The sequence below is a fragment of the Bufo gargarizans genome, unplaced genomic scaffold, assembly GCF_014858855.1.
Source record: "Bufo gargarizans isolate SCDJY-AF-19 unplaced genomic scaffold, ASM1485885v1 fragScaff_scaffold_703_pilon:::fragment_4:::debris, whole genome shotgun sequence".
Classification (NCBI taxonomy): Eukaryota; Metazoa; Chordata; class Amphibia; order Anura; family Bufonidae; genus Bufo; species Bufo gargarizans.
Genome location: NW_025334171.1, coordinates 428306 through 444219, shown reverse-complemented (window position 1 = coordinate 444219; position 15914 = coordinate 428306). Strand labels below are relative to the sequence as shown.

At 44.4% G+C, this 15914-nt stretch overlaps 1 protein-coding gene across 5 annotated transcripts in view; it reads right to left on the bottom strand.

The window, feature by feature from the left end:
• The window catches only part of SH2B2 (SH2B adaptor protein 2), a 101296-nt gene that overhangs the window by 11487 nt on the left and 73895 nt on the right, over positions 1-15914 (bottom strand). For 3 of the 5 annotated variants that reach the window (XM_044273512.1, XM_044273513.1, XM_044273516.1), the window contains 4 exons: positions 14064-14155; positions 10638-10732; positions 7597-7653; positions 4295-4480 (listed from right to left, as the gene is read on the bottom strand). In XM_044273512.1, coding sequence (XP_044129447.1) covers positions 4295-4480; positions 7597-7653; positions 10638-10732; positions 14064-14155 — 430 coding nt within the window. The remainder of the gene's footprint in view (positions 1-4294; positions 4481-7596; positions 7654-10637; positions 10733-14063; positions 14156-15914) is intronic. The other 2 variants (XM_044273514.1, XM_044273515.1) reach the window with 1 other exon arrangement.

Below are 15914 nucleotides of genomic sequence, written 5' to 3'. Positions count from 1 at the left end.
GTGAATCTTAGGCCCACATCCTTTCCAGTGAAGCCCTGCCCCTTGTTAAGCATCTTCATAAAAAAAAGAAAGTGTAGAAACCCAAGATGTGCCAATTTGCTCCACTTTTTAGACCGATATTGGTGCAGACACATTAGTAAATCTGGGTTTGTGTATCAATCTGCTCAGCTCCTTCTGCTCTACACCATGTTGCCCACAGACTGCATGGACAATGTGACAAGTGTGGATGGTTTTTCATTTTATTAGCATGCAGTGCACAGAAAAACCACCATGTTGCTTCCCTAAGGGTACGGCTACATGTTCAGGTTTTTAGATGCAGTTTTTGAAGCCAAAACCAGAAGTAAATAAAAAAAATAAAAAAAAAAGAGAAGTCGTATCTGTCCTTTATACTTTCTCTACATTCATGATCCACTCCTGATTTTGGCTTCAAAAACTCCATCAAACAACTTGTATATGTGGCAGCATCCTAAGGCTGGGGCTACAGCTAGACTTTTATCACTGTAGCACTTCTAAAGGGAACCTGTGACTGGTTGGGGCCACTAAACTACCGGCATGCCACTGTGCAGCTAGGGTTTAGGCCTCTTGCACACAACCGTAGGGTTTTGAGGTCCATTTTAAACTGATCCGTTTTTCAGTTTTTTTGTTTCAGTAGTGTTTTCGTTTCCGTTTTTCCGTCTGTTGCGGATCACAAACGGAAGCATACTATAATGTTTAAACCGTAAGTACTGGGCATGGGCTGGGCATAACATTTTCAATAGATGGTTCCGCAAAAACAGAACGGATATGGAAGATATACGGATGCATTCCGTGTGCATTCAGTTTTTTTTTTTGCGGAACCATTGACTTGAATGGAGCCACAGAACGTGATTTGCAGGCAATAATAGGACATGTTCTATCTTTGAACTAAACGGAAATACGGAAACTGAATGCATATGGAGTACCTTACGTTGTTTTTGCGGACCCATTGAAGTGAATAGTTCCACATACGGAACGCAAACAGAACGCAGAAAAAGAAAACGGAAAAAAAATACAGTCGCGTGCAAGAGGCCTTAGGGTCCCAAATTTGCAAAGAACAGTAAATGCAAATAGAACTTAATGGGAGAAGAGTTCGGGACTCTTCTCCAGTGGCATGCTAAATTTGGTTAAACAGTTATCATTACAAAGCACTTAATACACTAAGAAAAAGTCATGGTTACATGCTAGTACTAACTCCTTAGGCCCCTTTCACACGGGCGAGAATTCCGCGCGGGTGCAATGCGCAAGGTGAACGCATTGCACCCGCACTGAATCCAGACCCATTCCTTTCTATGGGGCTGTGCAGATGAGCAGTGATTTTCACGCATCAGTTGTGCATTGCGTGAAAATCGCAGCATGCTCCTCTTTGTGCGTTTTCCACGCATCGCAGGCCCCATAGAAGTGAATGGGGCTGCGTGAAAATCGCAAGCAAGTGCGGATGCGGTGAGATTTTCACGCATGATTGCTAGGAGACAATCGGGATGGGGACCCGATCATTAATATTTTCCCTTAGAACATGGTTATAAGGGAAAATAATAGTATTCTTCATACAGAATGCTTAGTACAATAGGGCTGGAGGGGTTAAAAAAATAAAAAATAAATAATTTAACTAACCTTAATCCACTTGATCGCGCAGCATGGCTTCTCTTCTGTCTTCATCTTTGCTGTGCACAGGAAAAGGACCTGTGGTGACGCCACTGCTCTCATCACATGGTCCGTCACATGATCCATCACCATGGTAAAAGATCATGTGATGGACCATGTGATGAGCGCAGTGACGTCATCAAAGGTCCTATTCCTCAAAGAAGAAGACAGAAGAGAAGCCAGGCTGCGCGAACAAGTGGATTAAGGCACGTTAAATTATTTTTAACCCCTCCAGCCCTATTGTACTATGCATTCTGTATTCAGAATGCTATTATTATAAGGGAAAATAATACAATCTACACAACCTTGAACCCAAACCTGAACTTCTGTGAAGAAGTTTGGGTCTGGGTACTGTCACGGCCATGGTCATGGTCGTGACTCCTGAACCGCATGCGGTTGTCAGCGGTCTGGTCTGTTGTCAATCACAGGTGAGGGCTGTGGTATTTGCCTCACCTGTGGTTGCCGCTGGCAACAGTATGTATGTGGCAGCATAGCAGTCTGAGCTGTATCGTGGCAGCTTGCTATGTTGTGCATGCGGTTGCGTTTGGTATTGTGTGCACTTCCCCTTTAAGTGGTGTTTTCCCTTCCCTGGTGTTGGAAGGGTTAACTCCCTTTCTGTGTGTGTGAGACACTGGGTGTGTCTGTGTGGGTGTGGCCTCTTAGGCCTATAAAGCCTCAGTGTTTGGCATGTGTCAGTGGGTTGCTTCAGCCATGCTTAGCTGGAGCAGCCTCCTGTGTTTATCATCTGCCAGTGGGGGCCACCCTTGTGGTCATACTGTCACGGCTGAGGATGGGGAAAATCCTCAGCCGTGCGATGCCAGAAGATGTTAGGCTGCTCGGCCAGGACGACAGGATTAGGGAGCAGGTTACCTCCTAAAGCGTCCCTAACCTGACCCTAACTCCTAGCTGCATGGGCCGACCTTGAAGGTAGGAGGGCCCATGCTCAGGAACCTCGGATCCCTAACTCACCCTCCGTCCGGGCCCTGAACTAGGAGTCAAGGTAAGACGGCCTGTTCCTTCTGGACATGGAGGAACAGGGGTCTCACTGGCCAAGCTACAAGGAATGGGGAAACACATACAACATACAGATATGACAGGCGAACTACTAGTTCCACACGTACCTGTCACAGCCACGCTGACTGGAACCCATGCATGCACTACTAATGTCCACAGAACAACTAGAGGACACAGCACACATAACACACAGGTAACCAGGACATCCGTAGTTGCAATAAACAGAGACAAAGGAAAACATCAACTGAACATCAAGACATAAACTTCACAGATAAACCTATGACCACAAGGGTGGCCCCCACTGGCAGAATATATACACAGGAGGCTGCTCCAGCTAAGTATGGCTGAAGCAACCCACTGACACATGCCAAACACTGAGGCTTTATAGGCCTAAGAGGCCACACCCACACAGACACACCCAGTGTGTCACACACACAGAAAGGGAGTTAACCCTTCCAACACCAGGGAAGGGAAAACACCACTTAAAGGGGAAGTGCACACAATACCAAACGCAACCGCATGCACAACATAGCAAGCTGCCACGATACAGCTCAGACTGCTATGCTGCCACATACATACTGTTGCCAGCAGCAACCACAGGTGGGGCAAATACCACAGCCCTCACCTGTGATTGACAACAGACCAGACCGCTGACAACCGCATGCGGTTCAGGAGTCACGACCATGACCATGGCCGTGACAGTACCACATTCAGTTTTTTTTATCACGCGTGTGCAAAACACATTGCACCCGTGCGATAAAAACTGAACAATGGAACGCAATCGCAGTCAAAACTGACTGCAATTGGGTACCTACTCGCGCGGGTTTGCCGCATTGCACCGGGACGCCTCAGGAGGCAAAATGTGACGCCCGTGTGAAAGAGGCCTTAAAAGGGCATCTGTCAGCAGATTTGTACCTATGACACTGGCTGACCTGTTACATGTGTGCTTGGCAGCTGAAGGCATCTGTGTTGGTCCCATGTTCATATGTGTCTGCATTGCTGAGAAAAATTCAAGTTTTAATATATGCAAATAAGCCCCTAGGAGCAACAGCGGCGCAATCGTTGCACCTAGAAGCTCTGCTGTTCTGCCCTCTGCACTTTGATTGACTTTGAAAAGCCAGGGCCAGGTGTGATGACGTTTTCACTGCCTGGCCCTGTCAATCAAAGTGCAGAGGGTGCGGTAGCTGCAGAGACAGCAGAGCCCCTAGGTGCAATGGCCACGCCACTGTTGCTCCTAGAGTCTTATTTGCATATATTAAAACTTTAATTTTCTCAGCAATGCTGGCACATATGAACATGGGACCAGCACAGATGCCAAGCACACATGTAACAGGTCAGCCAGTAATCTGCCGACAGATGCCCTTTAAACTAGCCGGTGGAACAAATTTCCACCATTTGGAACGAATCTTCTAAGTTCCATAAAAGTAATAATTCATGATCTTTTTATAGTCAGTTCATTCATCTTTGTTGTTGCATCCATGGCCAGCTAATCTGTATTACCAGCTGCAAACACCAAGCTGCTTTTCCAATTATTCTTTTTTTTTTTTTTTTTTTTAAGTAAAGAACAATCCAGGTGACCACTGCCGAGATGAATGGATTTTTAATTAGCTGCTTAGTGTACCTGCTCCTTGGTTAGACGGAGGACTCTCCAAGGTCTGCAGGAAGGTCTCTAGAGGGACGTGTATGAGGTGGTCTACTGAAGCATGCTCCCGGCTCCGGACCTGAGGAGTTGCCGCGGGTGGAGGATAAGGAAAAGCAGATATTGTAGAGACATCCTGACCACACATTTCCAGCGGTCGGTAAGCTCCTGAGATGGACACAAGAAGATATTCCTCAGTGCATTATACCCACCACATTGGACATATCTCATTTACTGAAATGAACATCATCACACGTTTACACCGACAAAAATAATACATAACCGAACAAAGTCATATAAACCCAGCAATGAAATATTAAGCAGTGAATGTTAATGATATAAAAGCAAAACAAATCAACAGGTTTTCCTCAACCCACTGAATAAGAGACGATGTAGTAACAGACGAGCCCCGCGCTGTAATCCATATGTTCGTTTTATGGAGCCGTATCATTAATCAGTCTAAATGGCAGCCAGAAATGAGGAACATTATTGCTTTCAGCCACGAGGGCCAATAGCGAGACACATCTCAATATTAGTGTTCATAGTTAATTAGAGCTATGGCAGTCAAAATGACAATCTAGCTACCAACAGGCCAGCTTGCTCCATGCGCTATGTACGATGTTATAAGAGGACCTCTAATAGCAGATAATATGACAGGAGAGAAGAAGCGGGCGCAGAGCATTGCTGAAAAGGAACAGCAGAGGATTTGGCGTTACCGGAGCTCTGGGTTTACATATAATTTGCTAATCCAAGAACTGGACTACACAAAATGATTCTAAAAACTGCATGGCTTAGGCCAGGGATGCCCAAACTGAGGCTCTCCAGCTGTTGGAAAACTACAACTCCCAGCATACCACGACAGCCTAGAGCTTACAGCCTACAGCAGGCCATGGTGGAAGTTGTATTTTTACAACAGCAGGAGGGACGCAGGTTAGGCATCCCTGGCTTAGGCTACATGCACACGACCGCAGTTTTGGTCTGTGTCCGATCCACTTTTTTTGCGGACCAATTCATTTCTACGGGTCCGCAAAAATGCAGACAGCACACAGATGTCATCCGTGTGCTGTTCACATTCATGTGACCATTGCGCAAAATATAAACTATGTCCTATTCTTTGCCATTTTGCGGACAAGAATTGCCAGTTCTAGTAGAAAAATGGGGCTTTACCATGGCCGGGATCTATAATTTGCGGATCCATGGTTTGTGGACTGCAAAATGGATACCGTGTAGCCTTAGGCCTCCTGCACACGACCGTATGGCTTTTTCAGTGTTTTGCGGTCCGTTTTTCACGGATCCGTTGTTCTGTTTTTGTGTTCCGTTGTGTTTCCGTTTTTCCGTATGTCATGTACAGTATACAGTAATTACATAGAAAAAATTGGGCTGGCCATAACATTTTCAATAGATGGTTCAGAAAAAACGGAACGGAAACGGAAGACATACGGATGCATTTCCGTATGTGTTCCGTTTTTTTTGCAGACCCATTGACTTGAATGGAGCCACAACCCGTGATTTACAGCCAAATATAGGACAAGCTCTATCTTTCGACGGAACGGAAAAACGGAAATACGGAAATGCAATGCATACGGAACACATTCCGTTTTTTTTTTTTGCGGAACCATTGAAATGAATGGTTCCGTATACGGACCACAAAAAAACGGCCTGTACACTCGCAAAAAAAAACGTTTGTGTGAACTAGGCCTAAAAGGAACGGAAATGCATACAGAGTACATTCCGTTTTTTTCACGGAACCATTGAAATAAATGGTTCCGTATACGGAACGCAAAAAACGGCCCATGAATGGGGAAAAAAACAGTTGTGTGCAGGAGGCCTAAAATGGATTATCAGTATAAATCCTTTTCTGAATGTAGACCTGCTGGAGAGCACCTGGTTGCAGCAGATCTAGTGCATGAAACTCTCAATCTGTTGTAACCAGGGGATGCTGTGTGCGACCTTACCTTTCCCAATACAGCACCCCCTGCAGGGGATTGTAGTATTACATTGTGCCCATACAATTGAATGGGTGACAAGGTACGTGACAAGATACCAGGCAGGATCCAATCTATATATATATATATATATATATATATATATATACACAGTACAGACCAAAAGTTTGAACACACCTTCTCATTCAAAGAGTTTTCTTTATTTTCATGACTATGAAAATTGTAGATTCACACTGAAGGCATCAAAACTATGAATTAACACATGTGGAATTATATACATAACAAAAAAGTGTGAAACAACTGAAAATATGTCATATTCTAGGTTCTTCAAAGTAGCCCCTTTTTGCTTTGATTACTGCTTTGCACACTCTTGGCATTCTCTTGATGAGCTTCAAGAGGTAGTCACCTGAAATGGTTTTCACTTCACAGGTGTGCCCTGTCAGGTTTAATAAGTGGGATTTCTTGCCTTATAAATGGGGTTGAGACCATCAGTTGCGTTGTGGAGAAGTCAGGTGGATACACAGCTGATAGTCCTACTGAATAGACTGTTAGAATTTGTATTATGGCAAGAAAAAAGCAGCTAAGTAAAGAAAAACGAGCGGCCATCATTACTTTAAAAAAAAAAAAAGTAACGATGGCCGAAAAATTGGGAAAACTTTAAAAGTAATGGCTATTTGGCCATGAAGGAGTGATGGAGTGCTGCGCCAGATGACCTGGCCTCCACAGTCACCGGACCTGAACCCAATCGAGATGGTTTGGGGTGAGCTGGATGGCAGAGTGAAGGAAAAAGGGCCAACAAGTGCTAAGCATCTCTGGGAACTCCTTCAAGACTGTTGGAAGACCATTTCAGGTGACTACCTCTTGAAGCTCATCAAGAGAATGCCAAGAGTGTGCAAAGCAGTAATCAAAGCAAAAGGTGGCTACTTTGAAGAACCTAGAATATGACATATTTTCAATTGTTTCACACTTTTTTGTTATGTATATAATTCCACATGTGTTAATTCATAGTTTTGATGCCTTCGTAGTCATGAAAATAAAGAAAACTCTTTGAATGAGAAGGTGTGTCCAAACTTTTGGTCTGTACTGTATACACTCACCTAAAGAATTATTAGGAACACCTGTTCTATTTATTATTAATGCGATTATCTAGTCAACCAATCACATGGCAGTTGCTTCAATGCATGTAGGGTTGTGGTCCTGGTCAAGACAATCTCCTGAACTCCAAACTGAATGTCAGAATGGGAAAGAAAGGTGGGCTACAACAGCAGAAGACCCCACCGGGGACCACTCATCTCCACTACAAATAGGAAAAAGAGGCTACAATTTGCATGAGCTCACCAAAATTAGACTGTTGAAGACTGGAAAAATGTTGCCTGGTCTGATGAGTCTCGATTTCTGTTGAGACATTCAAATGGTAGAGTCCGAATTGAGAACATGTATCCATCATGCCTTGTTACCACTGTGCAGGCTGGTGGTGGTGGTGTAATGGTGTGGGGGATGTTTCCTGGGCACACTTTAGGCCCTTTAGTGCCAATTGGCCATCGTTTAAATGCCACAGACTACCTGAGCATTGTTTCTGACCATGTCCATCCCTTCATGACCACCATGTACCCATCCTCTGATGGGCTACTTCCAGCAGGATAATGCACCATGTCACAAAGCTCGAATCATTTCAAATTGGTTTCTTGAACATGACAATGAGTTCACTGTCCTAAAATGTCCCCCACAGTCACCAGATCTCAACCCAATAGAGCATCTTTGGGATGTGATGGAACAGGAGCTTCGTGCCCTGGATGTGCATCCCTTAAATCTCCATCAACTGCAAGATGCTATCCTATCAATATGGGCCAACGTTTCTAAAGAATGCTATCAGCACCTTGTTGAATCAATGCCACGTAGAATTAAGGCAGTTCTGAAGGCAAAAGGGGGTCCAACACCGTATTAGTATGGTGTTCCTAATAATTCTTTAGCTGAGTGTATAGCATGTCTGCCACTGATGTGCCTAACATACGCCTGTGTGATTCTTCCCTACTTATGTGATGTCCCCTGCAGCAGCTCTTCTTCTTCCCCTACCTCCTGTTTTAGGTCCCATTCACAACACAGTAAGCCGTCTGCGCACATATTGCAGACCACAAACGACGGGCCGTGTGAATTCCATATCACAGATGTGGACCTATTGACTCGAATGGGTCCGCAATCTTCAAGATATGGAGCGGTGCTAAAGGCACGGATCGGAAGCTCATAGGAGCGCTTCCATGGGCTTTTGGGTCCATGCTTCTGCACTGCAAAAGATATGACATGTCCTATCTTTGGCCGCATATTGTGGATGACTTGAATAGGTCCGCACTGCAATACGGCATTCACACAGCTGGTGCCCTTGCATTGTGGACCGCTATTTGCGGTCCGCAGCATAGGTAGAGACGACCTACGTTCCTGTGAATGACGCCTTAAACAGTATTTTTCTAATTCAGTTTTTCTGTAAAGACTCCAAAGCAGAAAATGCTCCCAATATGCCTCCCATTGAGAAAGTCACACTGCTGCTCATATGCCGTGGATTTTTTCACACGTGTATTTGAAATTCACTTTGCAGAAGAAAAAAAAACTTTGACATGTATACTCGTAGCTGCTCACATATTTGCCTCACTGAAAGTAGCTAAATCCGCGGAAGACCCGTAACATGTACAATTAAAAATATGCAGCATTCTATAGCAGATTTTCCGGACAGAAAAACCTGTTGTGTGAACATACCATGACTATCATGTCAGGTTTATAAAGGTTCCCACTTAACTTCCTGCAGCATTGGACAATGTTTCATGAGGGTAGTATTTGAAGTCGGTTTTGCTGAAGTCTGCGTTAGCGTACTTTGCATCAAATGTCGCATGTGTAAACCTAAGGCCTCTTTCACACGGGCGTTGCGGGAAAAGGTGTGGGTGCGTTGCGGTAACATGCGCGATTTTTCCGCGAGTGCAAAACACTGCAGTGCGTTTTGCACGCACGTGAGAAAAATCGGCATGTTTGGGATCGGTGTTCTGTAGATTGTATTATTTTCCCTTATAACATGGTTATAAGGGAAAATAATAGCATTCTGAATATAGAATGCATAGTATAATAGTGCTGGAGGGGTTAAAAAAATATATAATAATTTAACTCACCTTAATCCACTTGCTCGCGCAGCCCGGCATCTCTTCTGTGCTGTGTACAGGAAAAGGACCTGTGGTGATGTCACTCCGGTCATCACATGGTCCATTACATGATCCATCACCATGGTAAAAGATCATGTGATGGATCATGTGATGACCGGAGTGACATCACCACAGGTCCTTTTCCTGTACACAGCACAGAAGAGATGCCGGGCTGCGTGAGAAAGTGGATTAAGGTAAGTAAAATTATTTTTTTATTTTTTTTAACCCCTCCCGCGCTATTGTACTATTCATTCTGTATTCAGAATGCTATTATTTTCCCTTATAACCATGTTATAAGGGGAAATAATAATGATCGCATCCGCACTTGCTTGCGGATGCTTGCGATTTTAACGCAGCCCCATTCACTTCTATGCTGCGATTTTCACGCAACGCACAAGTGATGCGTGAAAATCACCTAACACAATCTGCCACAATAGAAAACGGATCCGTCCTCCATTGACTTTCAATGGAGTTCATGATGGATCCGTCTTAGCTATGTTACAGATAATACAAACGGAGCCGCCCAAAACGCGAGTGTGAAAGTAGCCTAAGCCAAAAAAAAAAAAAAAAAAGGTGCAAAATCCCTATTTTGTGACTTTTTGAAGCCAGTTGTGCTAGCAGGAGCATACACAGATCTCATAGGGCCCCATAGCAAAACTTAATATCGGCCCCCTGACTCATTAAGTTTCCAAGTACGCATGCGTCAAACACTCCCAGGTAACGCAGAATGCAAAGAGCAACACTCCAGATTTCTGATTAAGTCAAAGAAATTTTAATTTAAAAATAATCATGCCTCACCCACTTTATCCAACTTCTTTGTTTGTAAAGTGGACAGGTGCTTCATAAATATGGCGCTCATCCTGAACACCATATTTCTCAACGTATTCACCCCAGAATAGATTGCTCCCTTTCTATTTCAAAGCTGGCTGCCTGCAGCCACCACTAGGGGGAGCTCAGTGCATAGCAATCATCTGTTTGCACGGAGCTCCCCCTAGTGATACTGCTTGAAGATACAGAAGAGAAGGAAGAAGTTCTCCAGTGCTGGCCTCTCCCTGGACCTCACAGCAGTTGCATGATGTGCCTCCATTGACGGTACACCACTGTGATAAATTCACCCCATTGTGTATTATGGTCGTCACTACAGGGGTCACTGACTATACAAGTAAAGACTGGAGGTTCACAAACAAATCTCCTTACCTTCAGCAAGAAACTCACAGCTACATGAAGAGACGCGACTCGGCAGACATGCGCCCTGCTCACAAGAAGAAAGTTCGATGTCATCTCCGCTATCTCTGCAAGGAAAGAGATCATAACTGACCGTGCTCTTTACAAACAAAGTAACAGTTTACCATCTTCTGGGAAACTAACTCAGAAATGACAACCAATATGGCTGCATAGTTTCTGCTGTCACTTTCATAAAAATGTTACAACAAAAATAAAATTCCAATATCTGTACAAAGAGATGTAATTATCAAAGTGTAACTGCTGATGTTTCTGATTTACTAGTATACGGGTAAGGTTGTCCAGGCCTTTTAAGTGGTGGCCTATCCACCAGGATAGACCATCACCAGCTGATCGGCGGGAGTCTGATACCTTGCCCCCTCCGCCAATCAACTGTTCCGTCCCTGGAGCTACATAGCACCAACAACACTACAGAGTCGGAAGTCCACACTGAAGTCAATGGGAGCTGCGCTGTAGTAGTGAGCTCCTTCCACTACTATGTTTATGGTTCCCATCATCAGAGCTACATAGAACAACTGATCGGTGGGGGGTAGAGTGTCAAACCCCCACTGATCAGCTGGTGAAGGTCTATCCTCAGAAGAAAAAACCTAGACAGCCCCTTTAAAGGGAACCTAGTACCATGAAAATGCAAAATAATATGCAGACAGCCTGTGATAGAGCAGGAGGAGCTGAGCAGATTGGTATATAATTTTATGGGAAAAGATCCAGTATAACCTATATCTCATTCATTAATATTCCTGCTCATTCTGTGCCTTGAAGTCGAGGAGGCGGTCCTATCAGTGACATCAGTGTATACACAGTCCTAGAGGGAAGGCTGTCAATCACTGATAGGACCGCCTCCTGGACATCAAAGCCCAGAATGAGCAGGAATATAAAAGAATGAAATACAAGTTATAGTGAATCTTTTCCCATAGAATGATGTGCCAATCTGCTCCGCTCCTCCTGCTCTATAACATGCTGCTTGCAGCTCAAACACCATGTTCAACGTGATAGCTTCCCTTTAATCTTTTTCACTGATTGAAGCCACAATTTTATAGAGGAGGCAATATATAATACATTATTATCACCTATTATTACTCATAATATCCTCTTTCAGTGATTTTCATGATATGTGTATGTCCATAAATGAGTGCTGACCAACCATATAGCGTGTTAAGTGGAGTTCGAATAGTACAGGGATGCCCAACCTGCGGCCCTCTAGCTATTGCAAAACTACAACTTCCATCATCCCTGGACAACCTACAGATATCAAGGCATGCTGGGAGTCGTAGTTTTGCAACAGCTGGAGGGCCGCAGTTTGGGTATCCCTGGTATAGTACATTGACCTGCAGCAATCGTCCTACTGTATGGGGACAAATGACCGTTAGAATGATTGCTCCCTTACAGACTGCATATTGTTGGCAGCACATCCGCTGTTTACACAAGGGGATGTGCTGTCGACAAATGATTTTAAAGGGGTATTCCCATTTGGACATTTATGGCATAGCAATAGGATATGCCATAAGTGGCTGATAAGTGCAGGTCCCACCTTTGGGACTCACTCCTGTCTCAAGAACGGGACTCCATTGTGAACGGAGAACATGATGCGCATATGCGGCTTTCTCCATTCACTGCCATAGGACTTCCGAAGATAGTAGGGCACTGTCTAAGCTGTTTTTGGACGTCCCATAGGGGTCAATGGAGAAAGCCGCACATGCTCGGAGTCCACTCCATTTACTGCTATGCGACTTCTGAAGATAGCAAAAGTGTGCTCACTTGGTTATTTTTGGAAGTCCCATATCAATGAATGGAGAGGACACTGCACACGTGGTAGTGTGCTCTTCATTGACACTGGGGTTCTATTTTTGAGATAGGAACAGTTCCCAGAGGTGAGATCCGCACCTACCGTATAAGCCATTTACGGCACATGCTATAGATATGTCCACATGGTAAAAGCCTTTATTGTCTGCATAAAAGATGCAATCAATAATAAATGAGCGTTGGCTGATTACAAGGGGCAATAGATCAGGACTGAATATTCACCCGACCAGTGGCCCATGTAAAAAGGGCTTTAACTGATAATAGTGTCTGTTCCTTGGAGCACAATGGATATGACAGGTTTGCTTTTATCTGATTGTAGTGGTTTCAGTCCCTGCCTCCATACAGGTTAAGGCCTTATGCACACGGCCCTTGTGCAGCTGTACCGTGCATTGGGGACCACAATTTGCAGTCCCCAATGCACGGTCAACATCCTTGTTGCGGCAGGGACAGATCGAGACCCATTTAACTAGAATGGGTCCTTGATCTGTCCGCACCGCAAAAAAAAAAATAGAACATGTAGTGCTTCCGTGGGGTTCCGTGCCTCCATTCCGCACCGCAGATCCGAATTGCGCACCCATTTATGTGAATGGGTCTGCATCCGTGATGGGGGAGCACAAGGCCGTTGCCAGCATATTGCGGACCCGCTGTTTGGTGGCCGCAATACGGCCATGGCGAGGCAACGGCCATGTGTATCAGACCTAATACAGATGCCTATGATCATTTTCAGCTGCAAGCAGGCAACTATCCTATGTGTAGGGGCACACGGACTGGCACCTATCCTGTGGATATGTCATAAATGCTTATGATGGGAAAACAAATAAAGACATTTCTGCATAACCTGTTAGCCCTAACCTACTTAAAGGGCGTTTCCCATCTAAACATTTGTGGCACATCACTAGGATATGCCATAAATGTCAAATAGGTGCAGGTCCCACCTCTGAGACCAGATCCCATGTAGAGATTGGGGCCCTCGAAGTAAAGGAGAGCATCCATGCAGGTGTGGTATCTTCAGAAGTCCCATAGCAGTGAATAAAGAGCAAGCGCAGGACATTTGTGGCATATCCTAACAATAAGTTATATAGGTTGAGATGGGAAATTTCCTTTAAAGGGGTTGTCTCACTTCGGCAAAAGGCATTTATCATGTAGAGAAAGTTAATACAAGCCACTTACTAATGTATTGTGATGGACCATATTGCCTCCTTTTCTAGCTGGATTCATTTTTCCATCACATTATATGTGGCTCGTTTCCATAGTTATGACCACCCTGCAAACAGGCAGTGGTGGTCGTGCTTGCGCAATATAGGAAAAAGCACTATCATATGTGCGCTCCCATGGTCCCAGCCACCAGAGAGGCCGGTGCTTTTTCTGCCGCTGCTGGATTACAGGGTGGTTGTAACCATGGAAACGAGAAGTGCATAAATGAGATGGAAAAATGAATCCAGCCAGCAAAGGAGGCAATATGGACAATCACAGTACATTAGTAAGTGGCTTGTTTTATCTTTGTCTACATGGTAAATGCCATTTGCTGAAGTGAGACAACACCTTTAATGTCAAGGGTAAATATATTTAGATGGCACTCACCCGGGATCTATACAGTCGTGTATGTCAGCCACCCAAGAATGTTTCTGAAGAGAATCAATTGTTTCTAAAATGTACTCTGCGCTGTTTTCTACCTGAGGAGCAAAAAAATACAGAATGTTTTACCTTTGTAAATGAAATAAAAGCATAATATAAGCAGTGCAAATCCAAATGTACTTCATGGAACCACATAATACCCATGCAAAGTGATCCTTCTGTAGTAAATCACACTTGGGCCTCATGCACACGGCCGTTGTTTTGGTCCGCATCCGTGCCGCAGTTTTTGCGGCTCTGGTGCGGACCCATTCACTTCAATAGGGCAGCAAAAGATGCGGACAGCACTGTCCGAATCCGTTGCTCCGTTCCGTGGCCCCGCAAAAAAATATATAACATGTCCTATTCTTGTCCGCGAGTTGCGGACAAGAATAGGCAGTTATATTAAAGGCTGTCCGTCCGTGTGTTCCGCAAATTACGGAACGCGCACGGACGTCATCCTTGTTTTGCGGATACGCGATTTGAGGACAGCAAAAAACTGAACGGTCGTGTGCATGTAGCCTTACAGATATACATACATTCACAAAATACGGACACTGTCCGTGTGCATTTCCTTATAGAAATTACTATTCTTGTCAAAACGGACAAGAATAGGACATGCTCTATAATTTGAGCAATGAAATCCATGTAAGGGTCCATTCACACGTCCGTAATCTGGGTCCGCATTCGTTCTGCAATTTGCGGACTCATTCATTTTCAATGGGGCTGGAACGGATGTGAATCCGCATTTTCGGGATCCGCATCCGTTTTTCGGGATTCGCAATCCCATTCCTGAAATAAATAGAACATGTCCTATTTTTGTCAGCAATTGCGGACCAGAAAAGGCATTTTCTATTATAGTGTCTGTGATGTGCGGTCCGCAAATTGCGGATCGCACATTGCAGGTGTCCGTGTTTTGCGGATCCGCAAAACACTAACGGACAGGTGAAGGCCGAATGCACACGGCTGTGTTCCGCGGCCGTGAGCGGTCCGTGGTATGCCGGCCTGGATTCCTGCTGACAGCAGGAGCGCACGGCGTCATTGGTTGCTATGACGCCGTGCGCTTCATGCCGCCGCTGCACTACAGTAATACACCGGTATAGATCTATATATATATATATATATATATATATATATATATATATATATATACTCGTATAGCCTTGTTCTCTCAATGCAGGGCCGTCTGAGGGCATCCAGTGTTGTCCCTTAGCCTCGTCCCTTGTGCACATGGATTTATCCAGATTGTCTGTTCATTCTCTTTTGATATCATGTACTGTAGATGGTGGGACAGTCAAAGTCTTAAAAGTTTGACATTGAGGAACATTTTTATGAAATTGTTTCACCACTTTTAGATGCAGTTTTCCCAGGTTGGTGAAGCAACACCCATCTTTGCCTCTGGGACACATGCTGTTTTTGTTTTAAGATAATTGTGACTTAGAAAACGATCAGCCCACATCTTATTAGTAATCATTGCAGAAATCCAGGTAAGTGCAAAGGGTTCACTTACTTATTGTTGCCATTGTAATTCAATAATACTTCTTATATAATCAGTGTCCCAGCAAATATACTTCAGTCTTCTTATTTAAAAGCTGAATTCCTTCTGAATGTCTATCTTCTCATGAAGGTTTCTGTGGTTTCCCTTATCCCTAGTTCACCTTCAGAGATCTGCTTGGTCCCGTTCATACATCAGGAAATGCCAGTAAAACCATAGACAAGCTCTCCAAAGGAATTCCTGGCAGTCTACAGGATGGCTGCTATGCCATGTCCCTCAATCCCCAAGGGCGCCCCAAGTCTTCTAAAAAAATACATTCTAAGGAC